This window comes from Gastrolobium bilobum, unplaced genomic scaffold (assembly GCF_033153095.1).
Source record: "Gastrolobium bilobum isolate Gb01-03AN ecotype WA unplaced genomic scaffold, APGP_CSIRO_Gbil_v1 utg10255, whole genome shotgun sequence".
NCBI lineage: Eukaryota > Viridiplantae > Streptophyta > Magnoliopsida > Fabales > Fabaceae > Gastrolobium > Gastrolobium bilobum.
The window spans coordinates 151,782-167,589 of NW_026896644.1; the positions used below are offsets into that span (position 1 = coordinate 151,782).

The 15,808-nt window shown below is 37.9% G+C and overlaps 1 protein-coding gene across 1 annotated transcript; it reads right to left on the reverse strand.

The window, feature by feature from the left end:
* Positions 1-12,626: 12,626 nt before the first annotated feature.
* LOC133301244 (cysteine-rich repeat secretory protein 55) lies at positions 12,627-13,732 on the reverse strand. The gene has a single exon (XM_061500862.1). The coding sequence runs from the start codon at positions 13,719-13,721 to the stop codon at positions 12,948-12,950; it is 774 nt and encodes a 257-aa protein (XP_061356846.1). The 5' UTR covers positions 13,722-13,732; the 3' UTR covers positions 12,627-12,947.
* Between the last annotated feature and the right edge of the window lie 2,076 nt (positions 13,733-15,808).

A 15,808-nucleotide genomic window follows, 5' to 3' on the forward strand; every position in this document is an offset into this window, starting at 1 on the left:
AGAACACACTTTTCTCCGGTGGCGGTAGTCAACCGCAATGGTGGAGAAAGCACAAATATGGGCAACTCACGCCCCACAACAATCGGGATTACAATAATGAATGCGTATCCCCGAAATCAAACAAAACATCAACAACGATCCCCAATGGAAACAATACCTCTGACAAGGTTCAGAACTCGGTCCGACAGCTGACGATCCAGTGCATAAACACGGCCAGTCTTTGGTGGTGCAGGAAACATCTGAATATGAGTTGTCTGAACTGCTGCAGCCCTCGCCATAGACGACAGACACTCCCTAGTATAGTGGCCCTCCTTGCCACATTGGAAACATATAGTCTAGCCGGTAGCACATGGCCCCAGATGAAACTTCCCACATCCCGTGCATCTGGGAGTAGGAGGTCTCGCTGAACTCCCTGGAGTGGAAGTCCTCTTGAATTTGTTGCACAGTTGTTTGACTTGAAGCTGCTTTCCTTTACCTCTGCCCCCAAACTTCCTGTCTCTCCAAGAAATGGAACTACCAGTTCCCTTGGTCTCAGCAACCTTGGCCCTCTTGGACTTACTAACGATGCAGACATCCTCGATGTCCCGACACTGCTACACCAGTGTCCCAAAGTCTCTTGAAGCCACTCCAGCAAGAGGAACAACTATCTCCTCGCTAAGTCCCCTACGGAACTTAGCAGCCAAAAAGGTCGGAGTAGGCATAGCCATCCGGAAGTGAGCAAACTTAACCAACTCATAAAACTCTGCCAGGTACTCGTCAACAGACAACGAGCCCTGCACCAAACGGTCAAATTCTCCTTGCTTCTGCTCCTGCGCGTCATATGGGAAATATCTCCCAAGAAAGCAATCCTCAAAGAAGGGACAGTGACCAAAGTGCCACGTTTGGACAAAAAAATTACCAGACTGCCACGCCCGAAGGTCTCAAAATTTGACATGTGGCATTTTTGGTTCTGACGTGGCATATTTTGCTACACTGTGTAGCGAATTACTTGCATGCATAATTCGCTACACTGTGTAGCGAATTATGCCGCGTGGCATTTTGGCAAAATTTACTGTTGGCGTGGCAGTCTGGTAATTTTTTTGTCCAAACGTGGCAAAATGGTCACTGTTCCCCTCAAAGAATGGCCATGTCATCACATGACTCTGCATCTCAAAAGGGTGAGAGGTGTTCATCCACCACTCATGTGCATCGCCCTCCAACATATACGTTGTGAACATCAGTTTCTGCGGATCAGTACATTGCATAACTCAGAAAATCTTATCAAACGCTTGTAGCCATCTCGCAACAACAATGGGATCATAAGATTCATCAAAAGAATGTGGCTTATGCTTACAAAAAGCATTCAGCCGGCGGTCAATCGCATCGCGGTCCTCAACAGGCTCCAAGTAGGGTTCCATCACCCCAGTAAGAGGAGTGGCACCCTCAACGTGACTCATGCTCTCGTCCTGAAGGCTAGGTGAAGGTGGAGGTGGTGGTGGCGGAGGGAACTGACTAACAGCAGGACCAACCCTCAACTCCTCCAACATGACCCTCATCATAGTCTTGTTCGCCAGGCGGTTCGCCTCCAATACATCCTTAGTGACTTTCCTGTTCCCCTCTCTGACGGCGTCCAGCATAGCCTGGTTTTCCATTCTCATGGCCTCCTATTCGGCAAGTCGCGCCACCTGCATCTCAGCCAATGCAGCCAGGACAGGATCCGGTTGATCTCCGCTAGTGTCTTGGTTCCTCCGAGGTAGTACCATGACTCAGCACAAGTTACACATAGAATGAGTTGATCAAGCCCATGCAATGTGGTCACACATGCATCATTATAGCCAAACCCAATGGAGAGAACACACAGACACAACTCACAACAAAACATCCTAAGTTATTGCAATACATATAGGCTTTTTCCTAGAAAGTGCTCTGATACCATAAAATGTAACACTCCGTATATATCCGGTTTGTTATCATATCATCGTATTCAACCACGCTTAATTTAAAAATGCAGAATATCTTTTTCTGTTCAATTATGACGTCATTATCATTAGTCAAGTTGAATTACTTAATTCATTTCATAAAACATCGCCTGTATGTAAATTGCAAAAGACAGCTAACTGAAATACCTCAAAATATAATTAGCATAAATGTGTCTCTAGTCACGGAACTACATCACGTAGACCGGACAACTCTGATAGTTTATACAACTCAAGCTAAAAGGTACTAACATCTAGCGGCATGGACAAACCCCATGCTCGCCAAATAAGGCAACACGCCCAACAAGAGTCTCAAATCAAATAACATAAGCATGACAGAAAATATAAACAGCATCCAATATCTAGTCATGTCAGCATACAACATAAAATAGTCAACTAAGCTCCGGCCTCCTGCCGCTAGAGGCATCCGCCCCTAAGTTACCTGAACCTGAAATAAGCGTCCCCAAATGTGGGGTGAGATCTTTAAACAAGAAATCTCAGTAAGACAAGGGGTCCTCAAGGATCTTCCACCCCAAGCTCACTTACATGTGCAATATAAGTTCCAAAAGCAGTTATACAGTATAAGTTCCAAAATAGTGCAATGCAGCAGATAATCATGTCATGTGTGTTATAACAATTCTACTGATCAGAGAAGTGTAGGAATCCATCTAAACCCACACGGTACTAGCCATTTCTGCACCCATCCACAGGACCACCTCTTGGCCTCCTGTAAGCGTAACACCACATACATATCATAAGAAATTGCACTTAACAGCTCATTAGCATTTCCATAAAACAGTACATGAAAACACATCCTGCATACAACCATCCCCCATGGGAAATGGTGGAACAAACAATGGCTAAACCGAGGACACAAAAGCTTACTTTTCAAGCTAGCTATCCAAACCAAGAATCCACACAAGCTCAAAGTCCACACACAGCAGAATCACAATATGTTTTGGACCATCAACCATATCAATATCCTAGCATACAAGCATATGACATAAAGACAACACCTTTCCTTTTACGTTTCATGTCTTAAGGCTTCTCTCAAAGCCACAAGCCTTTAATCCCTTGATTCTTACTTAACTAATTATTACAGAGGTTCAACATAACCCATCATGGGTCCACAAACCCATAAATAACATTTTGTATGAACAGAACAACTTCTGTTCTTCGAAAACCCAGAATATCCGGATATTTGTCGGAGGCATATCCGGATACCTCTCTGGCAATATCCGGATATCAATATCTGGATATTCAGAACCCCATATCCGGATATCAATATCCAGATATTTCCAACCCAATATCCGAATATTTCGCGGCAGAACCTAGATTCTGCATTTTCGCGAGATATCTTTCCCAAGGATCTATTTTTACCGATTACAGAAGCTAACACATGCATTTCTAGGTGTGTTTAAGCTTACCCAACCCCAAGTTATTAAATTTAATTCATTACATGCATCAAGTTTCCACTTTTAACCATTAAAACTCATGATCAAGGTGGGTGACACTTACCCAAGCTCAAAACAGAGAAAGAAGGTGCTCTTGGAGCTCACCAACAGCTCCTCAAGTCTGACTTCACAAGGTGCACGAAAATGGCACACAAAGATGGGTTCTTTCTACACAAAGGTAGCTTCTTCGAGCTACAACAACCAAGATAATGGCTCCCTCCTCACCAAAACCAGAAGGCAGCACACCCACCCTCACAAGACAACAGCCACACTCAGAAAAGAAGCCACTTTCCCACCCACAATGATTGTTCACACACACGCAAGGTGTTTAGGTGAAGAGAAAAAGAAGAGGAAGGCAGCAAGGAGATCTCAAACTCAGAAAATTCCTACGAAGGAGGCACCAAAGTAGACCTAGGATCATGTGCCAAGGCCTTATATAGGCCACTTAAATTTTAAACGCACTGTATTAGCGCTAATAGTTACGCTTAGCATTTTAATCCCAAACTTAAGATTCTGAACCTACTCATTTTTCTAAGATTTTTCATATTTTTATTATATTTTTCGCAGCACCTTTTCGGTACGCGCTTTTCCATAGCCAGTATCTGTTCTGGCACCAGTTCTCATTATTTTAACTTGAAACTTTTTTTACAAGTCCTATATATTATTCTAGTGACATATACACATTCTTCATAATTTTCCGGGATACTTTATCGGTACGCATTTATATCGAGTAGCTGAACTGGTATCTGCACTTTTCGTCCGAAAAGCGACTTTTAGCATTCTTAATCACTTTCTATATTTATTTAAGCCTTCTCATAATTATTAAGGTCAATTATGGAATTATTTCCTAATTTCACACATTTAATTAATTATTTTTCTTAATTAACGGTGCGGGTTCTTACAAAGAACTTGATCACCTTTGGTGATCCTGTTTACGCAAAAGGAGCCCTCTGCAAGGGCAGTCTGAAGGACGAGGCCAGATTATGGTCTCTTTTTGCTAACACCAACCTCACCCCCTCCACTCAAGATACCACTGTCAAGTGGCCATTACAGGTACAACTCTACTGCATCATGAAGAGCATTTCTTTTGATGCAGTACCTCTCATATATGGCTGCCTGAAGAAGGAGATCGGGAAGACTACCGTCTGCCTTCCCTGCCTGATCACAAAGCTCTATCTAAGAGCTAAAATAAAATTATGAGGATAAAGACCTAGTGTTGGGGTCTTTCATCGATTTCAAAACATGGAATGGTCTGAGGACTAGTTACATTGAGATAGACATTCCATGTCCTGAAAGTTACAACGTCAAACGTGACGTTGATGAAATTGATGATGAAGAGGGCCCTGAGGCCCCAAAGAAGAAAACCACGAAGGCCACCCCTTCAAAATCAACAACCACTTCTTCCTACACCCAGGCAAGAAGAACTGTTCCCCCTTCCACCAAGGTAAAGAAGGAAGCCCCTGTTGCTACTGAGAGCAAACAGGGCAAAAAGAAATCTCCTGTCAAAGCCCCCCTCGAAAGGGGGAACATTCCAGTCAGAGGCTGAAGAGATCCTTCAACAGCACCAAAAGGCCAGAGGGAGCATCCTCTGAGAAGTCCATCACTCTCTCTGACAAGGAGGAGGATAGTGAAGACAATGAGCCTATTGCAAAAAGGCTGAAAACAAGAGGAACGTCAAGACCTACATCAGCTGCTAAGGAGACGTCCCCAAGTAGCTCTGCTAATTCTGATTCCTCTAACGTTCCGTCCCTCCACCATCACCTGCTCATTCTTAACCACCACCAAGAACACAACAACCCTCTCCTAGGAAATATCAAAGAGAGGGAATTAAAGAAACGGATGCAGCCCCTGCTGCTGAAGAATAGGTGGCTGAGCAAGAGGCTCAGCCACAAAAGAAACTTGACAAAGGAAATGAATCCCCTAAAAAGAAAAAACCAACTGCTCCCAGGCAAATCAGTCTGGGAGGACCTCTCTCTTGCCCCATTATCTGTCCTGATACTTCTGGGGACGAGGCCATTACTAGGGCTCTAGCAGAAGAGGAGGGCGTGGAAATTCCTCTACTGATGGAGGAACAAACTACAACAGCCCCCTCTTCCTCAAAAATAAAGGAGGTTGCAATCAGGCAAGCACCTGAAGAACCTCCAGCTTCTGGCAGCAACAACAACTAGAAGAAGAAGAATAAACCAGACTCCCCCATTCCAGCAATCCCCATTGCATCAAGGAGAAAATCTCAGATTGGGATTGCTGAGAGTTTTGAAATGATGGGGAAGAAAATGGAGAAACCGCTACCTAAAGCACCATCCGTTCCTCAGCTGGACATGGCCAGCACTACTGAAGAGCTGAAGGCTCTAAGGAACAGATTGGATCAACTCTCTTATTCCTTCATCAAATTCCAGGAGCAACAAAAGGAAGACAGGGAGAAGCTCCTCAACACCATCCAGGCCAGCATCAAAAGCATCAATTCTGCACCTTCTACACCTACCCTTTAAGCTGTCAGGAACGAAATCAGAAATGCTGCTGATTCCCTAAAGTTTGCTCATTCCATGCACAACACCAGAGCTGAGAAATAACTTAGAAGACTCTACCTCCAAAACACTAAAGAGCGAACAGAAACCACGGAAGCTCTCAAGGCTTTTGGTACATATTTGGAGGGGAGAATCACTCAGCTGGAACATCGAGTGATGGATGTTGAAGGGCAGATAGTACATATCCACAATGGCAAGATAATGATGAGATCCACCATTGTGCACCTCACTGCTGTGATCAGTGATCTACTGAAGAACGCTGAGAAGTGGCTCCCTGAAGTTGAAGTAAGAAGATTAAGAGACCAGCTTGGGAGAAGGCCACTTACGCAGGAGGAACTAGATGCTGAAAAGAATTCTGAGCTGGGCAAGAGACGTCCACAGTGAAAAGGAGAAAGACCCTCATATTTTGTTTATTTCCCATTTATTGCTTTCTGCAAGTTTACTTTTGTTTTCTTTTCTGTTCCCTAGTGTAAATTTTAAATTTCTTTATAGAAAATCCTTTTTGATCAAACTGGTTGGAGCATACATTTCAATTACAGTATTGTGCCTGTGAAAATTTGAATAACCAATGGCATGAAACACAAAGTCAATGAGTAATTATTCTTATTCTTACTCTGAATGCTTGAAGTAGGAAAAGTGAAGTGAATTTAATCTTCAGATTTTTGAAGGATACTGATATGTGTGAGCTAAAACTGGTGAGGAACGAAAAATGCCAAACACTTAATCATGAGAGCGTTCCTGCGGTGTCACCGCAATGAAACTTCTAAACTTTCCTTGATGTTGTAAGTACTGCTGAAGAACAGGTGAATTTCACAAACAAGGATCAACCTTCAAACACTCACCCCCTCACAATCAAAGAAACACTTCCATTCCCATTCATACCGTAGCTCAACCCCACACGCTCATACTCATCCCCTGGTCAACTAAAAGGAGCAAGGAACGAATCCAAAATGAGCAAAGAGGACAAGAAGAAAAGAAAAAAAAAGAAAAAGGGGAACAACCATTCAAAAGAATTAAGAAGAAGATACCAGAAAAGATTCCTCCAAAGAAAGAAAAGAAGGTACAAAAAGACAAGGTGTTCCCTCACCAGAAAAGTCCAGCTCTGAAACAAAAAAACTGAAAAAATGTTCCTTGACCCAAGACCTTTGACCATTCCATTTTAAAAACCCCCTTCAGTCCTTTTCACAAAGATCCTTTGAAAAGGAAAACACCTGCACTTAGGAAAGCAGCAGATCAGCAATTTTGAAGAATCACATCCAGGAATGGACAGAGAAACACCAAGTCCTGAGTGATAGAGAGACAAAGATCAGAAGCCTTCACTTACCTTGGAACAAATTCTTTCTACTTTTCACCTATGGAAAGTAGTTCATTCTTTGAAAAGATCATGATTACTCATTGGCTCAAGTTTCTGAAGTTGAGCTATTCTTTGAAATTGAGCAGCCTAATCCACTATTTCTGAGTTGTTTGAGGATTGATGTTCCTTCTCTCAACAAGAAGGATATCATACATAACGAAGCGATGAACTGCTTGCTATCAGATTGAACCTACTGTTCTTGAGGAACGTTGTCAAGACAGTAGGGAATGTTTGACCAAACAGGTCAATTACTAACTTTTCTTTTCATTTTTATTCTTTTTAAAATAGTTTAAGGCATTAATTAGAGTTCTATCTTCGTGGGAACGATAATCTGGGCACTAAGAAGTCTCCCAAAGAACCCGCTAGAAATAAAAAACGTTCTGTAAAATAAAATATAAAAAGGAAAGGGGGATTTTATTGATTTGAAATTTAAATAAAAATAGAATTGAAAAAAAGGGATTTAAAAATCAGAATTTAAAAGCAATCAACCTAAGGAATTAGGATTCATTAATTTATTTCGTCATTAGATAAAAATAAAATTATCAATTCGTTATGAACCCCCATTGAATTCAGAATCCTCAAATTCAATTGCAAACCCTCTCTAGACTATCGCCTAGCGTTTGGTTGAATATAGTGTTTCAACTATGAAATCGTAGTAGTTTTAACCTGTTCAACTTACGTTCATTGAGTTAATTAATCTAACCATTAAATCTAATGATCGATTTTCCTTTATAGAATGCAATCGCATTATTCAGTTTGAATACCTACAATCGCATGATATTCAACCTAAATTGGGAAAAATGAAATTGATTTAAAAGTTAAAAACAAATCCTCTGAAATAAACTAACGAACCTTTAATCCTTAGATTGATTAAAGGTGTTTAGCCTAGCATCGCGAGGTTAAACATAATTCAAAATAAAATAAAAGAGAAGAAGAAGGTGAAAGGAAAAGAATGCAGAATTCCGATAAAGAAAACTGAAACAATTGTTCAATTTCAAAATCTGACTGCCGGAGGGTATCCTAAAGTTTTCCTTAAATAACCCACATTCGGGACGGGTTAGGGTTCCACCACTTCGGCCCATACATAAAATAAAAACTTAATAAAATAAAATAAAAAATTAAAACATGGCCTTGGGCCCTAAACACATTAGGTTCTAATCTAATTTACAAGTCCAAACGTCAAAATAAAATTCCAACAAAAACACGTCATTTGGGATCCGGTTTCGACCATCTTCCAGTCCGAATTGGGCTTAAGTTGTTGAAATATCGATTGTAGACTTTTCTGTTAGTTTCACAACACAATAAGAAAGAAGTCAATCAGACATTTGTAGAGTCAGATATGGATAAAATACGAAAGTAGTGTAAATCTGGAAAATTCTGACGAAAATCCATTAAACCCAATTAAAATCTAGAATTCTGATTTGACCCAAAAGACCTTTATTTAGCTCAAATAAATCCTAAAAATACTAAACAAGAGTAATAAATAAGTGTAACAAAATATGTGTTATCACAATGCATCAGGCACTTTTCAGCGGTGCATGGTAAACATCTTTTCTGAATTTTTAGAGGATTGCATAAAAGTGTTTATTGATGATTTTACTGTTTATGGATCTTCTTTTGTTGCGTGCTTGGGCAATTTGGCCAGGATTTTGAGTAGATGCATTGAGACTAATCTTGTTTTAAATTTTGAAAAATGTCATTTAATGGTTTAGTCAGGGATAGTTTTGGGACACATAGTGTCTAGAATGGGTATAAAGGTAGATCCTGCTAAGATAGATGTTATTACTGCTTTACCTCACCCCACGTCTGTGCGGAAGTTCTTTTTTTCTTGGTAATGAAGGATTCTACCGGCATTTAATTCAGAGTTTCCACAAGATTGCCCTGCCCCTGTCTAACCTTGTGCAGAAAGACACAGATTTTGAGTTTAGTGATAATTGCAAGTCGGCTTTTGATCAGTTGAAGTGATGCCTGACCATGACTCGGATGATCTAACCGCCAGATTGGTCTCTTCTATTCGAGTTGATGTGTGATGCTTCCAACTTTGCTATTGGTGTTGTTCTTGCTCAGTGAATTGATAGAGCCTCGCACGTTATTGCCTACGTGTCAAAGACCTTGGATTCTGCCCAATCTAATTCCACTCTCACTGAAAAAGATCTTCTAACTATAGTTTTTGCACTTGATAAGTTTAGATCATATTTGCTTGATACTAAAGTAATTGTCTTCTCTAACCATACAACCTTGAAGTTTCTTTTGAAGAAGGTAGATGCTACTTTTCGGCTCATCCAGTGGATATTGCTGTTCCAAGAGTTTGACATTGAAATTAAATATAGAAGTGAAGCTGAGAATATAACACCTCGCATTTCTAAACTATATAATTATATGTGATAATGTGAATTAAATGGTAGGATTAGTGAAAATCCTGAAATTAGGGCCAAAATACGTAAAAAGGTCAAAATGGTAATTTACCAAACAGGTAACCCTAGGCAAGAAAAATTGAGTAGAAGGTCTCAAATGGCAAAAATAATGCCAGAAATGGATTCAAAACGAAAAATCGAGTGGATAGGCAAGTTTCGAAAATTTTTATGAATAGTGATTTTACCGGTGTAAAATACTACGGTATAATTGTACCGATAAGCGTGAAAATATGATCAGTATTTCTAGGAAGTAAAAATATGACGTGAACGAGAAAAATACATAGGTTATGAATTTGTGGGTTAAAATGGATGATTTAAGAAAGTTAAGTGACGTGTGGGACACACATAAGTGTTTTAAGTGTGTAAGTGACCATTTGGAACCAAAAATCTTAACACTCTCTCTCCTCCTCTCTTCTTCAACCCGCGGACACCATTATTATTGGGCAAGTTTTTGCTCAAAACTTCAACCAACTAAAACTTCATCAAAACTCACTCAAATCCAAAAGTGTAAAACATCAAAGTTGTTCCAAATCACCTTGTGAACATCTTTCCTTCCTTGAGTGAGCCACGAAATTGAGTGTACACGGAGATCATTTCCCTACTTGTGGTGGCATTTTTGGACATTTTTGGTGGTGGTTAGTGGCGGTTTTGGACCGTTCAAGTGTTGAAACTTGTTCTTGGGTTGCCTAGGAGTTGATTGGTGGTAAGCTTTCTTCTCCAAACTTTGATTTTGAATTGGATTGAAATTGGTGACCTAAAGCATGTGTATATGGATCGATGTAGTTAGTGAGCTCAAATTGAAAATGTGTATTAGATAAAAGTGGCTTAGAATGATGTGTTAGAGTGATTAAACTCATAAAAATTATTGGTGAAATTGTTCGATAACTTAAGAAATTTTGTGATGAGATTTCAATACTTTGTGAAATTGGCATGTTGGGTAATTATGTAATTGAGTTGTGGAGTAATTGTATGGGTTAATTATAGGATTGTATGATGTGTGAAAGTGTGAAATTGGATTGAATACCCCTAGAGTGGTGGGCATGAACAATTCGACCTATTATGGTCATGGATGGCTTGATATGTAAAAATGGTATGATTGGTGTTGTATGATTGTGAATGGTGTTTAAAAGGAAGGTAGGGTAAGGTGATATAGTGGAATTGGAAGAAAGAATTTGGTATAAATATGTAGGTGTGGGAATTGACCTATAGAAATGATTAAGGAAGAATAAATGCAAAATAGCCCTTTGGCCTAAGTGAATTAGTTGGGAATTAGTATTTTGAAAGTGAATTAAAATGCATTGAAATTGTATTGATGATGATGTTGTTTGATCATATAGGTTACCACTCACAGAACCAATAGATGTGGAATAAGCTTGGAGCTTACGTGGAAGAGCATTACTCTTGGAGTTAAGATAAACTCTTGGTACTTGGGTTTTATCCCTTGTGTGTCTCGCCACACCTAGTGGAAGGTTGTGGTTGGATTTTGTGCTCTTTGACATTGTGTGAAATGACATGTTCATGCATTATTGCTTTGAATGTGTGGTATATTCTGTGATCTCTGGCCAGTAGATGTGTGTGGTTTGGACTTCCGCTGGAGATATCCCTTTGGGGGATTCCGGTCGGGTTTTTCCGTGGGGCCGACTCTAGGAGCGGCACCAGGATGATCCAAACGTGGGACTTCTGCTGGATAGGGCTCATGAGGAGTTCAAGTTGGTTTCTTCCATGGGGTCTTATCCATGGGAGAGGCACCTGGAAGCTTCTCGGGAGTTATATGATGGGGTCCTTGAACGGAATCCTTGTGGGGATGTTCTTGGATGTGAGCCTAGTGTTGTGATTTTGTATGTTATGCATTTTATATGATGATCATTGTATGCACATTGAGTGAACCATGGGGTGGAGTTATCCTCTAGTACCCTTGGTTTACTGAGATATATTTGTATATCTCACCCCGCGTTTGGGGACATCATTTCAGGTCATGGTGAGCATGAAGGACCATCGGGCAAGAGGTCCGCATAGTGGAGGAGTTGAATCATGATGTGCATATGGATAGCATGACATTTTGAAGAATATTATTTGATGCACATAGCATAATCTTTAGCATTTTGGGACTTAGATCATGAACATATTGCATGTTGATATTGCCATGCTTTTGTGGTGTTTATGATTAGATTCTAAGTCGTTTGTAATTGATTCACATTTCATGTCTATTGTTTATATTGACATCTTGGTTAGCATGAGACTTGTCCATGGCCACATATTTTGTGTGTAGAGGCATTTACATACTTGTGATGTAAAATGAGCCATATGATGTGTAAATGGCAAAACAAATGGTGAATGATGTAAATGATACATTGGTATTAGATTATGCATGATGGAATTACAACTATTTTACAACCACATCTTAACTGTAATTTTCAATCAATCTAACGGTTATAATTTATTGGGTCACAATTATTAATTAATTATTAATTTCCAATAAATTATAACTGTCAGATTAGCAGAAATCAATGGTTAAGATATGATTGTAAGAAGTTGTAAACGAAAATAGATTATAAATATATCCTTTCTCTATTATTTTACCTTAACACAATTATCAGTTTGATTACAGTCAGTTCCACCTCGTTTTATACATATACACACTATTGTGCCATCTTATACAAATGTGAGATGGCGTTTTTAAGCATTATTCCGTATGTTTCATATTATAGTCTAATAAAATGTTTAGTGCTACCTATTCATTTTGCAAGAGAAAAGTCACTTCAAATCAGACATCAATTGTTTATTTTTCCCTTTAAAATATTATTACCGATGAAATCATGAAATTTATATGCCTACAGGAATAATCTTATTAGTATTGCAACTACAGAGTCAAGGATATTTTTTAAAATCGGAAGGTAATAGATTCAAGTATTCAACTAGCCTCTTTGCAAAACTGAAGGGTGACTGGGTGAGATTGTACTTATCCCTTTCTAATAGTGTTGCAACAATAAAAAGTCATAATAGAAAATATGTTACATGCCCAAGGACATATCATACATAAGAAAAATATCAAGCTTTTGACCTAACTACATAGTTTGAGTAATGCCTACAAGTGAGACAAAGTCTTCTTATTCGTCATCTTTTGCGACAAAGTACTCTTTTCAAATGCAACTTCCATATTCTAGGGGTGATGATGGCAATAGTTTCCATGAAAAAGGTCATTTTGGTACCCAACCAAACATTTGAACAAGAATGCTACTTTGGCATTAACGATAAACAATGGCCATTTTTGCATTGGAAGGTCCTGTATTGTTTGAATCAAGAGGGAAGAAAAATGGGTAGAGTTCATATCGAACATAACAAGAACTATATAGCACTCTACACCCTTTACGATTGTTACAAAATATGGGAAATTTGCTCACTGCAATAGCCAAACACTGAGCACAGGATAGCTCAGAAAGGTCCCTTGTGCATTGCACCAAAGCATAAAGTGTCACAAATGGTGACAAAATGGACTTTCCTTTCCCAAGCCCTTCCTCTTTGGGCATAACAGCTTGTGCTCTAATTTGATCCATCAGAACTCCAAGTTCTTTATTAAAAGCTTCAGGATCAGTTACATTTTCAACATTGAAATAGAATATACCAAAAGATGTATCAACTTCACCAATGAAAGTTTTGTTATTATACCTTAAAAAGCAATAATCATACCAAATCCTTGCATCAGCTATGTTTGGACAGAGTTGATGGATTTGTTTTGTTGCTTCTTGAATACAAATGGAGCAGTCTTCGATGCTAACATCACCCCTGCATTGAGCCAAGCCATAAACTTGGTCTTGGTCTTTGCCATATGTTGTAGCAACAAAACCGGTGGAGGGAGTTTTAAGGGCTAACTCAGCTAATAGTTTATCAATATTAACTGATAATTTGCCTCCACTGCTAATGTTACTGTGTTTATTGCAGAATTTCCCCAAGGGATCTTCAGATTTTGCACTTGAACTGCATAGAAATAATAAGAAAATGACTTTGTATAACAGATACATGATTTTCCTCCTTCCCAATTTTCATAGAGCCAAGTGCTTCTTATGAAGAAAATAGAATGTGGGGTTGATGGTGGAAGTGGAACCCTTTAAGCAGACAATGTTGACTTGCAAACTTGCCTCCACCACAATCACCGGAGGAAGCACGAAGTATGATTGCTTTCATTGACTTTTGTATTTATAATTTATTAGAAAAATATAATATAACTTTATTTAATATTTTAAATTTTTGAGTTGAATTAATTCTCTATGACATATTGAGTTTCTTAGCATAAATAAGAGCACATATACATGGTTTATCCTTCAAGCCCAATAATAAATTCTTATGTGAGGAACGTGCTAGAAAAATTTAATATAAGACCATGTCTAACCACTTAAATTTTGAGTTGTTCCTAACTAATAATGAAATTCAATATGTGTTTTCAATGATCCACAAATATGTTTCAATGAATATAATGTTCTCTTGAGAATAAGTACAAGAATATCGTAGAAGCTTCATGGTCACTTTGGGCGGGAAGTAGAGATCATAAATTACCAAAAATAAATACTGAAATTTTTATTTTAAATTTATACATTTTTATTAGAAGTTGAAATTATATATTTATAACTAAGGAAAATATTAAGTCTACAAATTTTTATCTATTATTAATCATTGATCTTCCTTGCCTCTAATGACTGTAAAGAAAGTCAATGATAATATAAACTCAAATTGATGATAAGCCTTTTGTAATTGATTATAAGTTACTATAAATTCTTTCAAACAATGATACCATAAATTGATTATAAGACACAACCTAATACAACCTACTCAAGTCCCTCACCATTAGTCACCAATCCTAGTGGCTTCTTGTGTATTTTTTTAAGTTATTTAATTTTATTGATGGATATTACATCAAATTGAATTTATATTAACATTAATCTAATACTAGTAAAGAAAACTTTAGCTATTATCAGTTATCTAATTTGTACACTGATACTCAAAATAATTCAGAATCCCATCATCATTACCATACTCTATAATGATACCCGGACACACACATTTTTGAAATAAATGTGTGTCGGACACGTGTCGAACATCGACATACTCTGACGTGTTGCGACACGCGTCCAATATGCGGTCAATATTTTGGAACACACGGTCAACTCTCTGACACGTTTCGACATATTTTTTCGACACAAAATCAACTTTTTTCGATATGCGATCAACGCTCCCACACATTTTTTTTTTAGTCTTTATTTTATGAACTAAACATAAAAAAAATAATATATAAATCAATTTTTTTCTGTTATGAAATTTGACATGAAAAATTAACAAGGTACAAAAAAATTATTTTTGTTTATATTTATGTTATGAAATTTGAATATTTGATTAGTTATATAACTTATTATAGACTGTTATATGTATTAAATATAAATTAGATTTTATATATTAAAAACATTATTTAATATCAAAACGTGTCATAATGTGTCGAAGTATGATATTTTTTAGAATTAACGTATCGACGTATCGTATCGTGTCATGTCCCGTATCAGTGTCGGTATCGGTGCAAGGTAGGACTATAGCTCCATCCAATTCAAACCAAATAGCAAACAGTATCATTCATCGGAGTGCGGAATTCATAAACTTAATGGTTTTAGTTATGATAGCTTGTCAATCGGTGGATAAGAGTGGATTTTTTTTTAGTACATAAGAGTGCATCTTTGCTCAGCACTATTGAAGATCAAAACCCAATTGCAATATTAATTCTAAATAAAAAATTTAATTACAATAAGAAATTAATTCATCTCCTACAATTTTAAAACATGTTTAAGATAAGTGCTAAATATAAAACGGGATAGCTGCCAAATAATGTTAGTATCAATGTTACTATTATATCTTAAGGGTTGATTTCTGTCAATCAATGGTTATTATTTTCACAAATCAAACTCATTAATTAATTATTAATTCACAATAAATAATAACCGTTGATAGGCGAAAATCAATGGTTAAAATATGATAGTAACATTAATAGTAATATTATTTGGTAATAATAATATCTTATCCTATATAAAACAATTATTTCAGTTATAAAATAATATTAGTTCTATAA